Raw genomic sequence first — 24,304 nt, forward strand, 5'->3', positions numbered from 1 at the left:
AGGGACACATCTCTCTGCTTCTCTTGCTTTGGGTTGTCCTCACTCCTGATAGCATAAGCATGGTGATAGGGTGGTGGCAGAGGATGCCTTTCACCCTTCCTTTCTTCCCCTATTCCTCCCATCACAGAGTGTGTTGATACATGTGTTTTGCCCTGATCGTTTCCTGTAAAGTTGGAGGGTAAAGCTCTCCATCACATGTCATCATTGTCTATAATTACTGTTCTGTCATTGTCCTGGAGAGGAGCTGCTTCTGTCACCCCATCATCAGCTTTCTTCTCATCTTTTTGAAGCTTCACTTTCCCTCCTAGGTACCCAGGAACAGACTGATGATAGACTCTGTGATGTTTTTTGATCTTTCCCCTCATACCCTTGGATCTTAGTCACCAATCTTCCTTGCCTTTCTGTCATTGCTAATAAATTTTCATTCCATTAATGTTATCTGTATGTTAATATCCCTACAGGAAAATATACCAAAGTAGGAAATACTAATTCCAGAGACAAGAGATACTACTTTGATTTGGCCAGTGTGCATATTTTTAGTACTGATAGTACATGCAAGTCTTCTAGGTATGCATCCTCCCACAAAAGCCACATTTAATGGGCAGTTACATGGAATGACAAAGGAAATGTTGTTCTTAATTAGTAAAACCTTGTGTTTTTTAAATAATTTTTATTGTCCTGTGCTTGCTCTATCAAGCTGTGGTCAATAAAGTCTGGCCCTGCCATTGTTCTTGTTTCTCAGCCAGTGTTTTATAACAGTCCCTGTTATTCCTTTTTCTTGACATATTTTATATAAATATTATAAGAATATGTTTGATTTGTACCATCTCATCTAGAACCTTTTAAAATTCCTTCTTGAACTAAAAGCATACCAATGCTTGAAGAAAAATAAGCACAGTACCCTTATCACTCTGGTACTGTTTTCTTCTAAAATATCTCCCATTTGGAAGTCTTTACTGTAATAACTGGGATATGAGCACAAAGACTGGAATTTTCCCAAATAAGAAAGCTCTAAGCTGTAACTTCTTAGTACAAAAGCTTATTTTTTGTTAAATTATGTATAAGTATTTTCGGCAGGACCTCCTATGCACAACTATGTGGAGAGCACTCCCTTTTGCAGTATCAGCTGAAAAATATATCTTCTATACCATTTATTTCAAGGTCACTGCTAGAAACAAATCTTGCTTTACTTTAGAGGGTGAGCCAAAGGTATCTAGTCAGACATACATGCACAAAATATGTGGCTGATTTTTAGTTTCAGGATCATTGCCCTCTGATCTCACTCACCTCTTTTAATGCTGTGCAGGAACGCAAACCCTGGATTACAGTCTGGGCAAAAACACAGGTTGGATGTGAATGAATCAATAGATTTCCCACACAAATGAGAACATACAGATTCTTTCAATCCATGATACTGCCAACTGCAGACTCAGAATATTTCCTTTCTTTTGCCCCTTTATGCACATTTACACCCATATTAAGAAGAGTGAATCCATCTTGTTCTTCAAAAGAAAAAGCTTCTCCTATAACATGTCTCTAACTTCTACAGCTGATATATTTCAGAGGAAATTTCAGTGAGATTTGGATGCCTAACTGCTCTAAATTCCTTTGGAAATCCCAGTCTTATAGTCCTATATGGTGGTGTGAAAAATTGCCTTCTGTTGAGAAATTTTCATTTTGCATCTCTGTCCTGGGCCAGCTGGGACAGAGCATCTCAAGCAAAACAGAAATTGCATTTCCAGCTTCCCCTGCTCACAAAAGGATACGTTTCATCCCTCTCAGCAGCACTGGTGCCTGCTGGGTCTGGGAGAAGGAACCTGATGATCAGCCACTGCTGGGGTCAGTAGTATGTTACACTGCCTACATTCTCTTTTGAACTCTCAAAAATGTGTTTTGCCTTCCCATTGGCAGTATTCCTAAAACACTGATGAGGTTGCAAATACTAAGCTCTTTATGGTTCCAGTCTATATCAGTTAGGTGGGTTTTTCTGTGAGTTTCCCATGAAATTTTTGTAAAGGGTGTGTAAGAAATGCCTGATCCAATGAAGAAAGTAGCAACTGATACATTTGTTTTTCAGCATATACATACAGAGTCTAATTTAGCATTGAGAAGCAAGTATTGTTATGGTGAAACACTTCCTTTCATCTAGAATTATATGTGATCCCATAATAAATCCAAATGTGCATGATTGTGGTTTTAGAAAGCGAAAATTTAAATTAAAAGTGTGGCTAGTACTGAGTTCCACTCTCTGCCATTATCTCAGTAAATTTGGGTTTGTGTAACATGAGTATTCAGAAGCAAAACCTGCATGAAATCTTCCAATTGTGAATGCCTTTTCCTTATGAGAATTTGCAGTGAATCTCTGGAAACTTGCTAAGTCCCCAGGGGGATAGGAATTCACAGATCTAACTAACCCTGAGGGTCATGTTATCACACAGATTAACTATTCTCAACCAATTTCTGAAATGCATTAAGCAGTTAAGGCTTTCTATCAACATTAGTAATGTGTACTTTCTTTTTCTACCTATTTGTCCTTAAATATATTTATTAGGTCTCTGACACTCAGGGGCCCTTCTTCCTCTTATTAATCAGCTTCTCAAATGTCCCTGCAGAAGCATCTCTATTTCACATGTTCGGTTAATTATTCTTCCAATTATTCCTTTTAAAGGAGTCAGTACACAGTACCACAAATATCAATGTACAGTGCTACTCCACAACACTGTATCTGGAAAAATAGTATCAATTTGTGTATTTTTCAACCCAAACAAAGTTTCAAATGCTGTTGAATAAAACAAGGGCTGTAATATTTTCCAGAAGCTGTGTTATAGACTTGATAAATAAAGGCAGGGTTCTGTAGGAAGTCACTGAGAGTCAGATACATCAGAATGAGGATTTTTGTAATATCTGTGTCTCAGATAAGGCCTCTCCTGCTTAAACTGATATATACCATGGACAAAGGTTGTATATGAAAGTGGCCAGGACACTTGGGGTCAATTCCATTATCCAGCTATTTCCAGGAGAGTAAAGCCCCACAAAAGGATTGCCCATGAACAGAAGGCTGGAGGAGGCTTCCTCAGTCATGGAGTACTATCTCCTGTTCATACAGGCACCGTACCATGAAATGCCCAAATCATCTATCAAACTGATCTGATGAAAGCAAATAAGTGCTTGTTTGGGGGTTGGGCTTTGTTTTTTGGTTGGATGGTTTGGGGATTTGTTGTGCTCCAAAGCCTCCCTATTCTGATGGTTTAGGACTTTCTTTTAGTTACCAGATATTCCTGGTTCACTTACATCCACTTCTTCTTATGCCAACACTGTCCTATAATTTCTAGCCTGTAAAATGAAATACCAGCTGCAGGACAAACTGAACTTGCTGGCTCTGTAGTGAGGAACAGGTCGAAATGCCTCTGGGTACGAAGAGTTTGAAGGTGCCTCTGAGGATGGCCCAGGAGACCCTCACCCTTGTATCGAGTAAAAGATCTCTGAAGAAAAGTGTTGTTTCCTTCCCAAGCAGCTAGGGCATAAATATTTTTCTGTTTCAGAAAGCTTCTGCAAAACGATAGTCTGCTCTTACACCAAACCATTTAATAAGTTTAATTAAATGGAAGCTTATGATAATTAAACCAAAAGCCTAAGGGCCCTGTTCTGTGAGGACTTACTCTTTGCATAAGACCAATTTCCATATAATTTAGACAACAAAATAGCGGAACAGTACTCTTCCATCTAATTTATATGAAATTGGTAATCTCCAAACCTGATTTATATTACCCTGTAAACATACTTCTTGTATCTTAGCAGAAGTGCAATACCTCCAGTACAAGTATTGAAGCAGAAGAGAAAGAAAAGCTTTTTAAAAGGGAACCCCCCCCTTGAAAAAAGCAAAGCAAAACAAAAAATAACCAACCAAGAAAACCTGAACGTGCAAATTAAACCATAATCTGATAAACTCTGCATGAGGATCAAATATCCTTAAACAAATTCTGTAACATAGCGGGTACTTGTAGGTTCTTCTTTCATAACAAATTTACATATTTACTTCTTCTGGGTGTTTTCTTGAACTAGTGTTTGTGATCAATGCTAGAAAAAAAAAACCCCATGCTCCTTATTTTGGAATTCCTTACTGTCTCCCTGAGTGTCCCAAAGGAACGGTACCGTGCATTATCTCCTCTGCCACCTGTATTTTTATTGCACTTCAAAACAAAGCTCCAGTACTACAAAGAATCAATGAGGCCTGATTCTTCACTACCTTACTCCAACTCTGCACAAGCCCACTGCAGACAAAGCCATTCCTCTTGCTCACAACATAAACAGTGGGAAAGTTCCCAGCCCTCCCTACCAGTTTGACATGATGGCAGATTTTGGTCCCCTCCCCATCCTCTCCTGCAGACACAGGCATGAGAAACACCACACATGGAGGAGGGATGATCACCCGTCCTGTTCTCCTCTGCCCCACTGCTCAGCACAGCTGATAATTGAGACCTTTGTGTTTGGTGACTTTACTGCACAAGATTCTCTCTTTTGGGGGAGGATTTACGTTTTGTTTCACTGGGATTTTTTAAAAGCGACTGGAATTGGTGGGTTCTGGTTCAGAGAGGTTGATTTTGAGCGAGTTCTTGTCCAAAAGAAAGCAGTGGTCCCACGTTGAGGAAAGCTATAGGTCTGACAGTTGTAGAAAAGGTGAAAGCATTACTGTGAAGAGGCTGGACACCCAGAGCTTCTGTGCACAGCTACTCCCTATTAGATGCTGGTGATTAATTGCTCAGGGTTAGGAGATAACCAGGTCAGAGCCTTATGAGATATACACTTCCTACTGACAGTCAAATAGTAGACACCCATATCTAAAGTCTATTTGTAGAATTAGTGGGGAGGTACTGTCCCTTGTACCATAAATGACTTGACCATTACTGTTTATAATGCTCATCCCTCAATTTCTAAACCTTTAAGACACTGACAGTCATCATTCTGACCTGCTGTTTTGCTTGCACTGCAGAGCAAATACAAGGCCCAGAGGTTAAAATTCAGCCCAGATGAGCCAGAATTGTTCCCTGTAAGACAAGGTATCTGGAAGATCTCACCCTGTTGCTGACTGCCCTCCTATTTGCGGGCTTTGGCGCAAGCACAAAGAGAAGCGTTGCATCCTGAGGGTCATTTTTGACAGCACTGAACATGGAAACCCATTTTCTTTACAATCTTCAGAAGTGGCTGACAAAATATCTAAAGTATTCAAAATCTCTGACCTTTTCCTCCAGGCAGAGACTTTGTCACGGTGATCTGTCTCGGTGGCCTTAAGGCCAGATTAATACAAGGCATCCCCCAAACCACCTGCAGGCTGGAGCTGCCAGGGAGGAGAATTCTCACTGCTCAAGGGCCCTCACCTGGGGAAGCTGGCCAACCCTTTGCTCAGCAACTTGCATTTGCAAGTATGATTCAAAGTCTTCTTAATTTTTGGTGTTCAAAGCCTAAAATAGTAGAAAGCCAGACTGTGGCAAGTTTGAGGCTCAAAATGTAAGTGCCCTTTTTGTTTTTTTATATAAATCTAAAAATAAATAAAAAATTGAAATTGTCAAAGGCAGAAATGGAAGGATTGCAATAATTTCCACAGATTATTTCCCTAGCAAGACATCATCATTTGCCCCATTGCATGTTTCTCAGGGTTATGCCAGATGGCACAAATACTATCATTTTTCAGAGTAGTCAACTCCCTACCCTGTATGGAAGAGCTTCTTAATATTATTAGGAAGTTTGCCTTTTCTTAACCGGACTTTCAAGTTTTTAAGATTAAAATACTCTTGGAGTAGACCAGCACATTAGAACTTAAACCCATTTTAAGGTTTTTTTAGCCGTACCTGAACCTAGGTCAGTCCTACAACCCAACAAGTCCTCCTCTCTTTATTACAAAATTGAATACACCAGATGCACATTGAAATGAATCAGACACCCCAAAGCTCCTGGAGGGCTTTTAAACAGTGGATCCAGTTTGGACAGAATACTGGATCCCAATAGTGTGATGACTTCCAGAATAACTGAGATGATCCCAGACTGGGGGAAGGTACAGAAGAATAGAAAGGGTATTGGAAGCACTCATGTGAGGCTGGGGAAGAAATTTGGGGGTGTGAAAGGGAGCTAGGAGAGGAGGATAAGGAGAAGATTGGAGATGTGATGGTCTCCAGTGGTACTTTCTGCAACTTCACTGAGCCCAGCTCACATGAAAATTGCTACACCTTTGTATGCAGTGCTGCACATTACAGATGTGACATTAAACCTTCTGCACCCATCATGAGAAATATTTGTATTACTTTATTGTAAGCACACTTCTGTAGAGGTCGTAGAGGTCTGAGCTGGATTTTCATTCTTTTAAATACATTCAAGGTTAAGAGGAGTTTTCTGCTCCTAAATTTGCAAGCCCTAACATCCAGAAAACACACATCTCTTATGTTCCATGTTGCTGAATATGTGGTCCAAGGATAGACCCTACAGAGAGCAAAAAAATGTATTTGTATCTCAGTTATAAGACTCAGACAGGAAGTCTTCATATTTCTACCATGTTTTGGTGATGGTGGAAAGGCCACATTTTATGCCAGGCCCTGTGTAATTGTGTATAATTTTGAGGGACACCAAAAGTACCTCTTCCCTCTAACACCAAGTCTGAATTTGGCCCATAATATTTGTTAAATGGCTCAGAAAAGCACCAATTTCTCTTAAAAGAGCAAAGTAGTCTGACACAAATAAGGAAAGGGAGTAAACAGTGAAAAGAGATGTACAGAACTGAGTTTCTGGGCAAAAAGCAGCCCTGGTCACAACCTGCTTAGCTACAGGTCTCACCATCTGGTTTCAGACATATTTACTTTTGTTGGTGTAGCAAGTAAGGTAAAAAATATGTCACCCTAGTTCACATGCAGCATCAAGATTCCAAACTCAGATGATAAATAATGTACAAAAGTGTGAAAATACAATTCTGTTTGTCCTGGGCCTCTGTTAGGGACGTGTGAGGGATGAGGGGCATGGTGCTGCAGTGGAGCTGCCACCTGCACTGGCGTGGCAAGGCAAGAGCACCCAGCTGGTCACTTGGCCAAACACACCCATGCCACTGGTCAGCCCCACTCCCAGCACACTGAGCTGCTTTTCATGGGAAGCATCTCATGTTCCAGCACTTTGCACACACAGAGCCTGTTTTCTGGATGTTGTTACCTTGGTGCCATTTTGCGCTTCCTTCCCAAAAAGCTTCACAGTCTATTTTTTAACATATATTTATTAAAACTTTCTCGCACTATTCAAAAGAATATTTGAATGGCCGCTCAAAACCCCACTGCCTAATGACTGCCAACTTGCTGAAGAATGGAGGCAAGGGAGGTTTTGCTTTGGGCGGGGGGAGAGAAAATAAAGAGAAATCAGCCCAGCTTCAAAGGGCGCATTTCCATAATTGCCCTGTAACTTTGGCAAAATAAATCTGAAGGGCTGAGAAAAGCACAATCTCTCAGATGAGTGCACTACAAAAGCCCCAGAGATCCCCAGTCCCACTTGTTACTATTCTAATTCAGTGAGAGAATTCGGTCCCTAACCTCAGCAACAAAAGCCATGAAATCACCGTCCTCCCATTCCGATAGCCCATTCCCAAAGAATAAGACCTTATCCAGCCTTTGTCTGCATCCTGCCCACAGACACTCAGTACAAGTTAGGATAGCATTAGGTGGAAGAACAACGGGTAGAGGTTTTCAGGCTGGCAATTCAAACCCTCAGTCTCCGGTTCTGGGTTGCAAATGTGTGTACTCCTACATAGCAGGGGGAGATGGGGTCTGTTTCTGACTTGTTTTGTTACCACAAGAAGCCTTTTGTGTAGTTTTTATGTAGTTGAATTTCCATGCAATCTGTCTGTCTAAACTTCCCAGATGAATCATGCACATTTGAGTTATACAGTAGTTCTCTTTGAAAAGGTGAAAATACCCTCCACAATCGTTCCTAAATTGTAGGATTTAATGTTCGTCCTCAGCAGTACATGAGCTATTAAAAAGGAAAAAAAAAATAGGCATATATAAAAGTAATTATAAATAAAAAATTAATTTAAAAGTGTCTAAAATGGCTTTGCTGGTGCAGTCGCAGTCCCAACTTTGCGATTCCTCGACGAAAAAATGACTGCTGAATGTGAATAGTAGGTCTTTTACAGCAAAGGCCCAATCTCCCGTCATTTGGCCCCTCTCTGACTTTTTTATTTTCTCAATAAGACGAGCTTTTGTGGCGATGTTCAGTATGGACAATCAGGACAGCCTTATAAAGGGATTGAGAAGGGCATACAAAGGGCTGCGGCAGCATCAAAGCGAGCCCGGCAGCACAATAGAGATGACATTTTTACATCCCAGGGCTGGGGCGGGCAGGGACTGAATACTGTGTCCACAGCAGTGTCAGTAAACAATGAACAAAGTGGGAAAGGGGTGAAAACACAAGTCAAAATCTTTTTATTGAAGCCCCCTACACATTCATTGGGCATTTTCAGCCCTGCATTTGAAAGCTCTTCCATTTACTTACTCTCTGGATTCCCCTATTTAACTAACTGACTGATGATGGCTCCATTTTGATATCTGAAGAAAAGAATGGGAATTCTTCCTGAAGTGAATATATTAATTCATGAGATTTAATTGCGTTTTATTGGCAGTAAAGAAAATATCAGCTGCACGGCGCCGTTCTTAAAGGAACACTGCCATCTTTAACACCACATTAAAACCTCTGTTTAAGAAGCCCCAGCCTCACCTGAGGTACTAGTCCTGCCTGTGGTTTTTGGAAGCAATGATTTTCTTTTAGTTTACCAGTTTCCTGCACTTAAGTTTGGTTGCTTGGGGTTTTTGCATAACAAAACCAGGCTGGACTCCTGTTTAGCTGGTTTCTCATTCCATTTCTTGTATCCAAGCCCAAGGTCTTGGTGTGGTTCAAAGTACCAGTACAGAAAGTTTGAAACCAGAGGATTTAACCCTGGTCATTTAGCCAATTCAGGTAATCTCAGCAACTACACCAGGTGCAGGAGGGCAGGAATGAGCACTGAGATTTTCTTTTCTGCACATTTTTTCCCCTGATACTAACAGAAACATTTCTGTTAGTATCAGGGTATGACTTAGCACACCAGAGGAAATCTGTCTATCAAGCAAAGATTCCTGGCATTGTCTTCTGCAGGAATCACTTGCAAAAGTCTCCATCTGAGAAGACCAGCACTGATGCCGCTGTTCAATAGCCATCTCAAGTGTCCTTTTTCATTAAATTATTTTGGAATGGGGCTGGTCTAATCTCCTAGTGAAGCTTTATCTTTCTTGGAAGCAAGTTAGACTGTAACAGAGAAAATCAATGTTTTACTCCTTGTATCTAATTTCACATTACATCTATGTTTTCAGGCACTTAAATTTTACTGCTAAGGTATCTTGAGTATTGCAAAGCCCAGTGTGAATTATACTAATGATCGCTGAGAAATCCAATAGAGTGAGTCATATATTTGAGAGAGAGATATATTTTCTTTTCACTGATTTGCTTGAAAATAAATATAATACTTATGTATTAAAACCTCAGGCTTATGCATACCCAGTAAGTAATTTTATTCTAGCCTGGCTAGCTGGCCTACTGACATGCATTTTTACCACTGCTAAAAATAATGAGGAATCCGAGTGACACACATTTATGGCTAGGAGTGCCATCAGATCCCTTGACCTAATTGAGCATGCCTACACACCTTAGAGTGTTTTGCATAACCAGCTTAGACAGCAGGAACATTCCCAACCAGATTGATTGACATATTTTATTTCTAACTTAAGCTTAATCAGGACCAAGAATGGTTCATTTATACCTTTCAAACTTTAGGAATTGACACAGGAGACAACCAAGCTGCAGACTCCAGTGTAAGCAATCATGCAAAGGAAAAAATATAGATTAATATATTTTATTAGTCTACTTAGCTGCTGCAGCTGATGTAATAAAATTAATTAGCTGGTAGGGGAGTTACTTTATTTTATAAAATAAATGTCAAACTAGATTTTTTGCAGGAAAGGTTCTGTCCCAAATCCCTCCTCCACTAAGGATTTATCTGGAGTCTTGTACCAGTGTAGAGCTATTGTAAGGTGCAGTTTGATTCTTTTCAGAAACCAGCCGGACGAGAGCTCATCTCTCAGTTATAACCACACTGACTCTCAAATTGAAAGAGTTTCCGGCTTTTAAGGTGTAAAGTACCTTCAAATAAATATCAGCGTTTTCCACGTGCCATGCCTTAAATAGGAACAAAGCCTAATAGAATAGACTGTAATAAAAGTGCTATTTCCAGCATGTGTGTATGTGGCTGCTCTACGCTGCAAATGTCCTTTAGCACTTTTTAACCATATTCTCTAGTGTGTCAGCAAAGAGACTCCATCAGAGTATTTAACATTGCTGGGAGCAAAGGAATAAAGTGGAGTCACTGTTGATTATTACTCATTAGCCACAAGGACATCCACTTAACATGTGAATAAATGAATGACACCATGTCCTAATGGAAATGGCCTCAGTGTACCTTTAAGCAAAATGTTGTTTAATATCTTCCATTTGCTGAATAGTAAAGAGGCCTGTTGGACATGCACAGCTAGCAAACGGCCATTGTTGCTTTGTTCCAATTTCAGCATTTAATAAAAAAAGACGTTGTCTTGACTGCAGCAAAGCTGGGCCTCAAAACCCTGGGTGGCAGCACAGGCTTGTTCTCATTCTCTAAATTCAGGATTTCACTGGCATCCTAAAGGGTTAATGCCCATAAAACAAATGAAGCCTTAGAAGGTACATGTTCTTCATTATTCTGCTTTACATTCAAACATATAAAACAAAGAACATCTGATATCTTTATTGGTTTTCTTAGATAAAACACAAGCAAGCTATAAGCCTTAATTTTCTTATTACCATTTGTTAACAAGGAAGATAACACTCTCAAAAGTACTTGATTAGGGCTCCCTTTGATTTGTATCTTGTTATGATTACCAGGGCATATATTTTTGTATTATTACTTTAGTACACTGATAGTTTGGATCAAAGTGATAAAAAGAGGTATTTTAAAAGCGTAAATATTAACCATACAGGTAAACCACATAATCTGAACAGCATCTTGAACACTGACATAACTGAAGTACACATTGGGAAACCAGTCATAGCTGAGGTACACATTCCTATCTGGAAACTGGTAGTCTGAGCTGGAGGAGCCCTTTTGCTCCCAAACCCTTTCAAACAGCAACTCACATACTTGACAAATTTGTTTTCCTTTGTACAGTATAACTACTGAGGATATAGGACTGAGGGTATTTGCTATATCACATATCTAAATGCTTGTGATCAGAATCCAGACCACATCTATCTGTTCTTACAAGAATAAACCAGTTTTAACTATCTAAGGAAAACAACAGCGTGTGCATCAGCTAACGTGAAAGATTTGGGAGGGGTATTTTAATGCATGGCCTGATGCCTGAATGCAAAAACTGTGCTGGATCTTTTCCTTACTCCTATGATTTTGCCTGCATAGCAGCTCTCTGCACTGAAGGCAGCTCAGGGCTGTTTCCCAGCTCTGGGGCTCTCTCCTGCCTTATCCCGGGCCGTGATGGGCACTTTGGCTGCCGTGAATGGGGAGCCTGACACGGCCCGCTACGCCCGGCCGGCCGCTCCCACCACTGCTGGGCCTGACAAGTTGGAAGTCTCTTTTTCTCCTGCCTCCTCCTCCTCCTCCTCCTCGCCGAGGCTTCCTCCGGCCGCCCCGCGCAGACAGGGAGCGAGCGGGAGATGATTACATCAATCAGTGTCAGGTCTGGGAGCTGTGATTTATGAATATGCATAATGAGCTCTCACCTTTGAGAAGGACTAGCTAGGGAGATAATTGATTAGACAGGAAAAGAGCAGCCAACAGAGAGGGAGAAGGGAGAGGGAGGCCTCTCTCTGCTGTCTCAGGCAGGCCTGGCTGGGGCTCCAGCGAGGCTGTCAAACCGAGAGAGGGATTTCTGGAAAAAAAAAAAAAAATACGCGTAGGATTTTTAATGTTTTGTTGAAACACGCATAACAAAATGTTTCCTCACAAAATTAATGGGAATTTTCTCCACATTAGGGAAGCCAGACAGGCACAAAGGCTGCTTTCCCCCCGCAGGGAAACCAAGTTCTCACTTCCAGAAGCCAAAGGAGCAGCTTTCCCATGGCTTCCACACTGCTGTTGCAGGAGCATCCCCACGGTCAGAGTGAAGGGAGAGGGCTCTGCGGGGACAGGGAGCTGAGGCCTCTGTGCAAAGGCAAAGGAGCCTTTAATGGAGGTAGAAAGCTGGGGATGCAATTGTTTTCCCATCATGGTTGCATTATTTTCTTCCATCCCCTTTAAGCATCTGTCTGGCCGCTGTGTGAAAGTTTCTATGGAAAACCCACCAGGATGCCCAGAGGAAGGGGATGTGGAAATTTGCCTCTAGCTTTCTCTCCTCCCACCCCTCCCATTTTAGATGCCATTAATCTTTTTTTTTTTTTTTTTTTTTTTTTTTTCCTCGGCAAGAATTGGCTAAGGAAAAAGAGGGATACGAAGTGCAGAGAGACTGGATAAAATTTACATGAGAAACGATCTGTTTTCTTACCCCCCACCCACAGAGATTCCCCCGTTTCAGGAGCCTGTTGGAGCGAAAGAGTGGGAACAGTTCCTGGCGGAAAGACAGAGAGCTGCATGGGGCTGCAAAGAGGCAAATGCTGTTTCTAGGGTGAGCTGCGGCCAGAAAGGACATATGGGGAAAGGAAGAGGACGCAGGGGGGGAAAAGCAGAGATCACAACAGTGCTGCAAACTCTGTGGGTCCCTTCCCTGGCCTCCTTTGCTCCCAGCCATTGCTAACAGCAGCCGGGGAGGCTGCAGGGCACTCCGGGAGAGGGGAGTCCCCATCCTAATGCTGGTCAGGGGGAATTTTAATTGTGAAACATTAAAACACTGTATAAAACGTGTGTATACACGCACACATATAGTGTAAACATATATATAAATCTTATCACTTACAAACGCCTAGGATTTAAAATGTAGTTTATCGGTCTAGTGCAACCCAATCCTATAAATAATACATTCCTATCACTATGACCTCAAAATGTCAATACCGCGCAGCCCTGCGCATTTGCATATCTTGTACTGTCTAAACTTGAAGCATGTCAGCTATGTGCTTCTGTTTGTACTTTAACTTCATTTTAACTCTTGCTTCCTAGCTCTGAGCACCCTCCCCCTCCGCGGGGTCTGTCACCAAAACCAGAAAAGCACCAGCTATTTAATCACCACCACTATAATTATGCCGTTTCCAGGACTGTAAGGAGAGGACAGGTAGGGGACACATCTCCCCAGCAGAGAAGGAAAAGCCTGGGAACAAAAGCAGGAGGGAGCCGGCCCACAAGCTCTACCTGCCCCTCAGCCGGGGGGATGAGCACGGCCACCCGCGGGCACCGGCTGCAGGGAAGGGCGAGGGAGGAGGGGGCAGCCCTCCTACCAACACTCCCCTTGGGATGCTTTCCAAGCGGGAAGGGACCTTTCCCGAATTGGGCCGATTTCCAGCACCTTGCCGGGGAGGGGAAGCTATAAGTTTTGGAGGCGGCGGCGGCTCCCGGGGCGAGGCGTGCAGAGGCGCACCGGGCACGTCCCGGGGCCGGGAGGGGGCGGACAGCCCGGGGGCGGCGGAGGGCACAGCCCGGGGGCGGCGGGGCGCACAGCCCGGGGGCGGCGGGGCGCACAGCCCGGGGCGGCGGGGCGCACAGCCCGGGGGCGGCGGAGGGCACAGCCCGGGGGCGGCGGAGGGCACAGCCCGGGGGCGGCGGGGCGGACAGCCCGCACAGCCCGCACAGCTCCCCCCGGGGCTCCCCGCCGCGCCACGCTGCCCCCGCTCCGCTCCGGCCTCCCGCCCGAACGGCAACCCCTGGGAGCGGGGAGATGCCCCAGCCCCGCCGCTTCGGGGCACAGAGCGCCTGTGCCGAGCACCCCAAAACTGCCCCCCGGGACGCGCCAAAGCAGGAGGGGAGGGGGCGGCAGAACTAACGCAGCTGCGCCGCCGACCCGCGGCGACACCAAGACCCCCGAAGGTTCCTTTCCATCACCCGCGCTGCCCGCGGGGCGGGGAGGGGGTTAACGGCGGTAACACGGCCCGCGGGGGCGGTGGAGCATCACGGGGCCGCCTGCAGGGGGCGCTGCGGCTCCAGCGATGCGGCGGCCGCAGGACGCGCAGCCCGGCCCGGCCCCGCCGCTGACCCGGCCCCGCTCCCCGCCCGGCACCGCGCACACACACGGGCCCGCCGGGACGGGCTGCGGGAGGAAAAACAACTCCAGAAATAGGGGAAAGGGGGGAGGGAAACGAGAGTGTAGTCAAAGTGGCAACAGTTTATTTATTAGCCAAAAATATATACTTTTCTTGTACAATTTGGTTCACACGTATGTACATTTTTACGGTATGTACAAAAAACAAACAACAACTCAAAAAAAAAAAAAAAAAAAGAAACTCAAAAAAAAAAAAAAAAAGAAAAAAAAGGGGAACACCTAATTCTCACTGGACTTTCGAAAAAATCTCACAGCTCAGCTAACCCAGGTGATAGTACAGAAGCGGGTATTTTTTTTTCCTTTTGAGTTTTAATATACGGACATGCTTACAAGTTGTAACTATACAGAGATTTTTTTACAATCATTACAACAACAATAAAAAATTAACTATGATGATGAGAGCGCCGATAGAACCATAGCGGCGTCAAGTTGGTTCTGGGGCCTGGAAAAAAAAAATGACACAGAAAAAAAAATTTAATAGGATTTCTAGTGAGCTTGGGCTGGCACAATATTTGTAACTGCAGATAGCTCTGGTTTTGTTGTTGTTGTTATTATTGTAATGGATTTATAATTATAAAAAGTTTTCAGAGTGACTTACAGTAAATGTATTTAGCTCCGACAACACGGCGGGCCCGATCCCCGTGGTTTCAATCAATCAATCAAAAGGGAAATTGGTTTCTCATTGAAACTGAGTGACTGCTACGCCAAATTTGGGGCGGCAAGGCTCAGCCTCTTCAGCTTTCATACTCTGGGTGGGTTTTTTTTGTTTCGCTTTCATTATCATCATCATTATTATTATATTTTTTAAATTTATATTTTTTTATTTTACTATTTTCTGCTGCCCCGGTGCCTCTCCCCCGGCACAGCGACAGCGGAGGGAGGCGATTGGCTCTGCGGGGGTTCGGGGATGTGCTCCCAGGCCAGGGCGACCCGCGCCCGGAGCCGCAGCCCCAAGGCCCCAGCGCGGCTCGGCGCGGCCTGCCCGCGGGATTCGCTCCCGGGACCGCAGCGGGGAACAGCAAAGAAAATATATAAACAGAATAACCCACCGCGCACGCAAAGGAAGAACAAAAAACCGCCCTGGCAAGGGAACCTAAAGAAGCGGAGAAAATAAGCTAACCATTTACAACTGCCTCCATACATCCCGGGGAGACGGAGGGAGCCATCTCTTACCGCCTCTGCACTGGCTGGAAAGCTGTCTTTAGTAACTTTTTCTCTACTTCCAAGGCACTAGATCGATCTAAAAAGAGAAGGGGAGGGGGAAAAAAAGTGTTCCTTTATAGCCCCTGTTTTATTCCTCCCATCCCTGAATTAAGCCTCGAGATTTAAGCTCTTTTCTCAGCGAGTTGCAAAAACGACACAACGACTGCTCTGCTGGCAGGGGTGACCGTCAGAGAAAACACACTGACCCCGGAGCGAGCCTGACCTGCCGGCCGGGTCCTTCCCGCAAAAGCGACAACAACAGCAACAAAAAATTCTCTCCGTCGGAGGAAGGTAATTCTCGGGGATCGAGACTACCGCGGCCAGGAGAACCCCGCCACCGCCCCCGGGGCCCCCGCCCGCCGCCACCTGCGCCCCGACGGCAGCTCCGCGCCGAGCCGAGCCGAGCCGAGCCGAGCCGAGCCGAGCCGAGCCGGGCCGAGCCGAGCCGAGCCGGGCCGGGCCGAGCCGAGCCGAGCCGAGCCGAGCCGAGCCGAGCCGGGCCGAGCCGAGCCGAGCCGAGCCGAGCCGGGCCGGGCCGAGCCGAGCTGAGCCGAGCCGAGCCGGGCCGGGCCGGGCCGGGCCGAGCCGGGCCGAGCCGAGCCGAGCCGAGCCGGGCCGGGCCGGGCCGCGCCGGAGGCACCGTCAGAACCGCGCGGGGCCGGCGCCCCCTCCGCGGCCGCACGCACCGGGCCCGCGGGGCCTCCCGCGCCTCTCCGCTCCGCTCCGCACCGCCGAGCCCCCCGCGGTGCCGCCGGCCCGGCCCGGCCCGTCCCCGCCGCGTCCCTCAGCGGTCACCTGCTCCGACGGGCTCCGCGCTCTGCGCCTGGTCCGCGGGCCGCGGGAAGGCGGCGGCGGGGGGGGCGGCGGAGGCGGCCCCCAGCCCCAGCAGGTGGGGAGTGTTCAGTAAGGCCAGCGGGTGCGGGGGGTGGTGGTGGTGGTGGTGGGCCGGGAAGGCGCGGTTGGTCCAGTTGGGGAACTTGCCCAGCGGGCAGGACGAGACCAGTCTGTGGGGCGGCGGGGTGGGCAGCGGCAGCGGGGCGGCCGCCGGGGGGGACCCGCCGCCGGGAGACTTGCGGGGGTTGTCCGGGCTGGTGGCCGTCTCGGCCAGAGACCAGATCTTGGGTTTCGGCAAGGCGCCGGCCAAAGCGCCGTCCGTCGGGGAGGAGGCGGCGGAGGAAGAAGCGGAGGAGGGGGGCGAGAGGTGGGGCGGCGGTGGCGGCAGCGGCGGCTTGAGGGGCTCCGGGCCCAGGGGCGCGGCCGCGGCGGGCAGCTCGCACTTGTGGTGGTGGTGGTGATGGTGGTGGTGGTGCAGGTGGTGGTGGCGGAGGTGGTGCGGCTCCCCCTCGGAGGAGGCCTTGTCGTAGCGCTCCTCGGAGCCGGGCAGGTCCTCAAAGCCTTCGGAGCCCTCCGAGTCCGTCTTAGAGTCAGAGTGCAGGAGGTCGGCGTCCTGTAGATCGTCCTCGAGCTCGTCCTTGTTGCTTTCGATGTTCTCGGTGTCGATGTTCTCGAGGTCGATCTCCTCCTCGTCCTCCCTCTTGTCCTCTTCCCCCTCGTGGTCGCTCCCGTAGGAATTGCCCTCCTCGTCCGTCCTGCTGCGGGGGGCCCAGGTCATTTTGTTCTCCTTCTTGAGCCGCCGCCGCGCGTTGGCGAACCAGGTGGAGACCTGGGTGAGGGTCATTTTGGTGATGATGGCCAGCATGATCTTCTCTCCTTTGGTGGGGTAGGGGTTTTTCCGGTGCTCGTTGAGCCAGGCCTTGAGGGTGCTGGTGCTTTCCCGAGTGGCGTTCTTGGGCCGCGACGGGTCCCCGAACTGGTACTGCCCGTAGGGGTAGAAGGCGGGGTGGTGGGGGGGAAAGGCGGCGTGCTGCACCCCCGGGCTCTCCTTCAGCTCGTACTGGGCGCCCTGCAGCGAGAGGGAAGGGGCGGCCCCGCTGAGATCAAGCGCCGGGCCCGGGTCCGCTCCGTCCCGCCGCCGTTACCGGGACCGAGCCCGTCGGCCCGGCCGCCTCCCCCACCGCCGACCCGGGCCCGCCGCGTTCCCGGCAGCCCGAGCCCCGCCGGTCCCGGGGCCCCTCGGGGGCAGCACGGGCTCCCCAGCTCCGTGTGCGCGGCGGCTGCTGGGGCCGGGCCCCGCCACCGCCAAAGCCCCCGGCAGGGAGGGAGGGAGGGAGGGAGGACGCTGCGGGGCCGCCGCTCCGACCCTGCCCCTCTCCGGCGGCTCTCCGGGGCAGGGCGGCGAGAGCGCCCGGCTCTCTGTCCCCTGACAGCCCTCCCGGCGGCTCCCCCCGGGCCCATCCCCAGCGCGAACCGAGCGCCCCGGGGAGCGGGCGGCGAGCCCCGGGGGCCTCTTACCAGCTGGGGGAAGATGGGCAGCTCTGCGGCGTAGGGCAGGAAGGCTCCGTAGCCCTGGGCGGCGGCGGCGGCGGCGTAGGGCGCGCCGTACATGGAGGAGAGCACGTTGGAGAGGGTCCCGGACGGGGCCAGCTCGGCGCCGCCGCGGGAGCCGCCGCTCCCCGGGCGCTCCGCCGGGTAAAGCGGCCTGATGTACTGGTAGCCCAGCTGGGGGAAAGACATGGTGGGGGAGCGGGGTAGGGGAGGGGGGAGGAGGAAGAGGAGGGGGGGGGAAGACGAGAGGAAGAAGGGAGAGAAAGGGGAGAAAGTAGCAGGGCCGGGAGCGGGGGAGGCAGCCGGGTCGGTGGCCCTCGCCGGCCGCCCGCACTTTCAGCGCCTCCCGCAAACTCCGGCGGACATGGGGGACAGCCGGGGGTGCGCGGAGGCCGCGGGCTCCCTCCTGTCCTCGGCCGCCGCGGTAAACGATCCGATCGCTCCTTTCTTCTCTCACTTTTCCTATTGATCTGAGTGGACCCAGGTCAGGTCCTAACAGATTGCCTGAGATTATTGGGACTCTGGGCTCTGATTGACATTTCTAGTCTCTCACAAGCCCCTCCTATTTCTTTTAAGTCTCTCTCTCCCTCTGCCTCCCTCTCTCTCTCATGCCCAGAGCTCTCTCTCGCCGGGTTTGTCACTAGCTGCTTTCCCCCCCCCCCCTTTTTTTTTTTTTTTTTTTTTTTTCTAAATCTGTTTACTGACGTCGCGATCTTTTATTTGAGTTGCTTTCAAATCTCGTTTTAGCGATCGCCAATCAGTTGTGTGTTTTACAAAGGTTTAACCCTGCCTCATGTTTTTTTAATTATATAGAGATAGATTTAGATATAATTTCTTTCTTACCCCCCCCCACCTCACCCAGAGCGCAGGAAGCCGGGGTGTCATTTGTGAGCAGTACACGAGAGGGACAGGGAAAAGTTGTGACATTTAAAAATAAAGGCTCACGCCAACACCATCCCCCAGTTCCCCTTTTCACTGTTTTTAGATTTACGACCTTTCCTTGCCCAGATTAATTTTGTTTTCTTTATTAAGATATTCCCTTCTTCCTTTCCCCCGCTCTGGCCCTTGCGAAGGTTACATCTCCTAATACAGGTTTAAAAGTCTATTGGATTTTATACAATTTGCATTTCCAGAACTACCTTGAACATTTTCCTAATGTACTGGATCTTTAAGGACTTCTCTACATTTTGAATGGGCTAACAGTGCGCAGATACAGTGGAAAAGCTAAGTTAATTTTCCTCCTAATAAGGGACTTCAAAGAGTTGTAGGTCACAATTTTACATCAAAGGCAGAAAAGAAGGCAAATTAAAATCTTAACAAAGGAGAGACGAGAGCAGCCCTCTGGGCCATTAGTAAATAAGTGGTGTGAAAAAAGGGACAATGACAGGCACTGGAATTAAACTCATTAACACCTTTTTGTCTTGGTGCGAAATCTCTAATTAGGAAATTTATGATCATTTTGCTTATTCCCTCTGTTCTGAATCACTACAAGGCTAAGAAGGAAGTACCTGGTACGTGCAACATTTGCAAAGGGAGCAGTGGCACGGGTTTGTGAGGAGCTATTGGGAAGGAGTCAAGATACGGTTTAATTACAGAATAGGGTTTGGGGTTTTTTATGATCCACACATTTTAAATTACGGTTTGTATTTTGTTATTGATGTTGTTGTTGCTGCGGCCCCCCCTACACCCTCCCCCCCCTCCCCTTTCCTTCTCTGGAAGCAGCGTGAGTTGTAATTTAGCCTTTTAAGAGTAGTTAAAATCCAGTTCAATCACGGCGCGTCTGTGGCAAGTGCCGCTGTGCCCTCTCCGCTGCTGCGGCCAGAGCAAGAGCCCGCGCTGGAACCTAAAAAGTTCACTCAGCCTGCGGGGAAAAGAGACCCGAACCTGCCAGCGTTATCTGCTTTTTAAAATACTCGCTTGTTTAAATAAAACAAAAAGTTTGAAACGTCTTTAGAGGAGTTGCAGCTGAAGGAGAGCCGTTTAACCGTATTCCCCTCTCTTCCTAAATACTCTCTGGATTTATTGCCTTTAAAATATGATTTAGGTACAATATAACCACTGTGCCCACAGTATGGATTTTTATAACTACATTTCTTTAAAAATGAAATTCATGTCAGATTATGCAGTTAAAGGAATCGACCTTGATAGCTTGCTATAATAAAACTGTATCAGCTTGTAATAAATGCGGATTATAGCAAAGCAAGCTCCAGAATTAAAATTCCCTGAATCAATATATGAAAATCTGTAGGAAACATCTCTAATCGTATTAAGTTCATCTTTATAGCATTTCCTATCTGCTAATCTAGTGCAAAAACAACTCTGGGTCGGAGGAATTTATTTTTTCCTGTTCAATGTAGGTGCTTTTGATAGTACAAAGCAAGGGAGATAAAAAATATTATATTCAGTTATAGGTTTATTTCTTTTTTACTCAAAAGGAAAACAGGCAGCGAAAGCCACATCTAATGTACTTTAAACTTTTCTGTAGAGGAGACGCGATGTCGAGGGGTCGGGGGAGAGTTTGGGTGCGGACCACAACTTTTAAAAATATCTACTTGGGAGAGAGAAGGGGCGGATGTGACACTGGGGATAAATCCGTTGCCGTTTGATGCGATTCTGGTGTTAGAGCCGGGCTGTGCCCCCCGTGCGCGGGCAGGGGAAAACACGCGTGTCCCGCTGAACCGGACCCCTCTCTTTGTGGCTGCACGGCTGGCGCGGAGTGTCAGAGCTGGCGGGATTATTTTCTGATTTTTAATCAACAGCACAATCAATATGAGCGGGTCCCGTGGGAGCCGCCGGCGGGGGCGGGCGGTGCCGGAGTGGGGACGGCCAGGGGGGTCCCCGGAGCCGGGAGGGGCTCCCGCGGTAAGTGCCGGGGACAGCCGAGAGGGACACGGGAGGAGAGAAATTTATGGGTGCGAATGGACCCGGGTCAGGGCGAGGGTGAGGGATGTTTTATTAATGGGAAAGAAACTGAGAGGAAGGAAGCAGAGCTGTGCCGAGTGGACAGGAGGAGAGATCTGTAGGGATGCCGTTCGTGGCTGAGAGGGAGGGAAAAGAAAGCGGAGAAGACAGCAGAGGGTGGGGAGGAGTAGGAGGAAAGGAGACGTCTTCCCGGGCTGCGGGAGCGGTGCCCACGGCGAGAAGTGCAGCGGGAGGGCCGGTGCGGGACGGGCCGGGCGGGGAGCGGAGCTCGGCAGGGCAGGGCAGGGCAGGGCAGGGCAGGGCAGGGCAGAGCAGGGCATGGCGGGCGGGCAGGAGGCGGCCACCGGAGCCCAGCAGGGAACGGAGAGAAGCCCGTTCCCCACGGACGAGGAAGCAGCAGGGGAAGAGCGGAGCCGAGCGGGAGTCGCTTTGCGTGGCTGGAGCCGAGGGGAGATGCGGAGGAGAGAGAGGCTGGAGCCGGCCCGTCCTGCCGGGCGCCGAGGGGAGCGGAGCGCGGGGCCCGACGGCCGCAGCCCCCGGGGAGCCGCGGCGGCGGAGGCTCCTCGGCCGGCCAGACACGTGTCTCCTGGCCGGGACCTGTCAGAGCAGGGAGAGCGGCTCCTGATTTATCGCCCGAAACACACACCCCCGCCCGCCCGCCCTCCCCCCGGCCTCGCCTCCCGCCTCTCCCGGCGGCTCACGGCGTCGCCGAGCTAAAGCCGAACCTCCCTCCGGCGGCCGCGGGGCGTCCCCGATCCCGCCGCCGGCTCTGGGGCTGCGGGCCCGGGCACCCTCCGTGGGCAGCATCGCACCCGCCCGGTGCCCCCGGGAACCTCCTCTCGGTTCTTGTCGCTCACGCCCCGCCGGGTCACGGGCACCGCGGGGACAGAGGTGGCCCCGGCTCCGGGTGCCCGTCTGAGGAGCCAAAGCTGCTCTTTGGGAGTTGTGGGAGAGCTGCAGGGAGGGCTGAGGGCTCAGGCTGACTCCCGCGGGCTCCGGGCAGGGTGGGAGCTGCGCCCTGTCACAGCACACGAGGGACGGGGGGGTAAACAAACAAGTGGGATTAGGAGAAGGGCCGCAGTGAAACAAGAGTTAAAAAATAGAGGGAAAGATCAAAGCGCTGGGTAAAAGACTCTTCAAATTACACGTTTGAAGCTTTTCCATAATTCCAAGGCGACAGATAGATAACAAGCTGCACATTCCTTATCACATATGGAATCAATCTGAAAGGAGTCTCTTGATCAGAATCTGTTAATTGCAGTGACATATGATTTGGAAAGAAAACACAATTAATGACCCTTCACGTTAAGACTTTGGGACGAGGCCACTGACAATCCGCACTCTGCAGCCAACGTCAACTCAACTACTATTTGTAGTAGTAGTACTACTAGTAGTAAACTATTAAAGGGAGACATTCTTCGAGCCTCGGTGACTGTTTTGTCTCTGTTCCCATTGCATGTTTCTTCAGAAGGGGGAGGAGAAGAGAAAAGGACACGAGTGTATGCGTGCCTTTCCTTCAAGGTTTGGGGAGCTAAAATGATTTAGTACCTTGTCTGTAAATCTAATGACCTAAGGTGAGAAAAAATACTTCATCTTTTATTATTACCATTTGTGGTGAGCGTTACCAGGAAACAGCAGAACCTTTTTGAAACGGTAAATATATGTATCCATTTAAAACCCATTATTGCTGAGATTTTCCCAAAGAGAAATAAGGCAAATCTGCCCAATCTCATTTTCTAGCGCCCTCTGTCCCCAGCTCCCCTTGGCTCGGCCGCCCCTTCCCGGGCGCTGGGACCAACGAGGCTCTGCAGATCCTTCCTGGGTGCTCTGGGTGCGGGGAGGACCCGCAGCAAGAGTGGGTGCTCCGCCACTGATAATGCCCCACGCGTTCTGCAATGTTAGGAGAGGAGGCAGCATCATTTTCAAAAGCTTTACTCTGTCATTAAAAGGTATTGGCTTTGTTTTAGAAGGGGGAGGGAGAGGTTCATTTGAAGGTTAGAAAGCATACACTTTAATAGGATCGAAGTGAAATTAGTTAATAAGAAAATGCTGGCCAGAAGCTCTCCGGGCTTTTAAGTGCTCTCCAGGCCATTTAGGGAAATTGAATAAGAACAGACTCCGTTACCTGCAGCCCCAACTATTATCTCCAGTTCTGCACAGAGGCGAGAAGGGAAAAATAGTGCCTGAGAGACCTGAAGTCCCGTACACCTCCTGCCAACCTATTTCCTCGAGAAATAATGCCCCCTTTCTGCTCGCAGGCGTGTTCTCCTCCTGCTTCTTCCGCTTTTAAGCAGCTCAGGCTTCAGTGTGTACCACAAGGGGGTAAGCAAAGGTAAGGGGCTATCAGCAGATACCGAGGGCTGCTGGGGCAGCTCTGAGCACAGCCTGGTTACCGCCGGGGCAAAGCTGGCCTCTTGGTGGGTTTTTTTCCCCCCCCTTCCATTTCTCTGACATTTTCTTTCCTCCCCCCCCGCCCCCCCCACCATTGTGGTGCTTTGTTGATTTGCGTTCGGACCGTTGCCAGTAGGTCAGTATATTGTGTTACCCAACTTCCGATCTGCTCCCTTTCTCCCTGCCTTTAAACTTTATAGTTTTTAGAGGTGTTAATAAAACCTTTCCTTTGGTAAATCGTTCATTGGAAACCTCACCATAACCTGGAAAGACTTCAGAGAAGAAAAAAAAAATATATATATAAATAAAAGCAGAGCTCAGGAATGATAGGTTGGGGAAAGGCTTTTCTCCAAAAACTGCATAATTGCCGTGAATCTTAGGAAACATTAATCTTTATAGGAATTTGTGATTCATATCTGTGGTTTGACCGTTTAGGTGATTTACAATCTGTTAGTGCAATTCACTAATTTTATGCCAATATATTTTATGTGCCCAGTTAGATTTTCCGTCGCCTGTCGGAGCGAGTGGCCGGTGTGCCTGGCCGTGTCTCTGTGAGCCCGGCGGGGCCGGTCGGGAGCGGAGGAGGAGTGGGCGCAAAGTGCGCGGAGCTGCGGGAAACTTCCCCTCCACGTTTCCCTCGTCGGCAGCCCCGGCTCTTATTTTCCGGGCCGGGACCGTGCCCGCCTTCCCCCGCCGGTGAGAGGCTGTCCGTGGCTCCGGAACCGGCTCCGGCGGGAGGGCTGTAGCCTTTTCTAAACCGGAGCCGAGGCTCTCCTGGGTTTCCCGAGCTTTACCAGCGGGTTTAAACCCGGATCATCGCTCCCTGCTGCTCCGTTGCCCAGCCCGCCCCGGGGCATCCCCCGCACGGTGCAGCGGGAGGGGGCCGGTCCCGCCCGGCGCTGCGGGGCTCGCACCTCCCCACGCCCTGGCCGCCCCCGGCCGCCGCCGTGGGGGGATATCTGCCTGTCCCGGAGGAGATCTCCTTCCTCCCCTCGTCCCCAGCCCACCGGGAGGTGTCTCCCCCCGGGCTGGGGCCGGTGAATCCGGTGTGGAGCGGGGAGAGGGGCGGCTGGAGGGGCCGTGAGTGGAAAATGCAGCTCAAAGGACACGTCCAG

General features: G+C 49.1%; 1 protein-coding gene across 2 annotated transcripts; it reads right to left on the reverse strand.

Moving 5' to 3' along the window:
- Positions 1–13,911: 13,911 nt before the first annotated feature.
- Positions 13,912–18,065, reverse strand: IRX3 (iroquois homeobox 3; the record flags this gene model as incomplete). Of its 2 annotated transcripts, XM_083870397.1 has the most annotated exons (4): positions 14,622–14,730; positions 15,462–15,528; positions 16,287–17,394; positions 17,844–18,065. In XM_083870397.1, the coding sequence occupies 4 exons, from the start codon at positions 18,063–18,065 to the stop codon at positions 14,676–14,678; spliced, it is 1,452 nt and encodes a 483-aa protein (XP_083726523.1). In that variant the 3' UTR covers positions 14,622–14,675. The 2 variants fall into 2 exon arrangements, 1 of the variants encoding a protein (XP_083726523.1); XR_014591002.1 differs by lacking the exons at positions 16,287–17,394; positions 17,844–18,065 and adding an exon at positions 15,715–15,831 and having other exon boundaries at positions 13,912–15,528.
- Positions 18,066–24,304: the final 6,239 nt, after the last annotated feature.

This window comes from Zosterops lateralis (assembly GCF_965231275.1).
Source record: "Zosterops lateralis genome assembly, chromosome: 12".
Lineage (NCBI taxonomy): Eukaryota > Metazoa > Chordata > Aves > Passeriformes > Zosteropidae > Zosterops > Zosterops lateralis.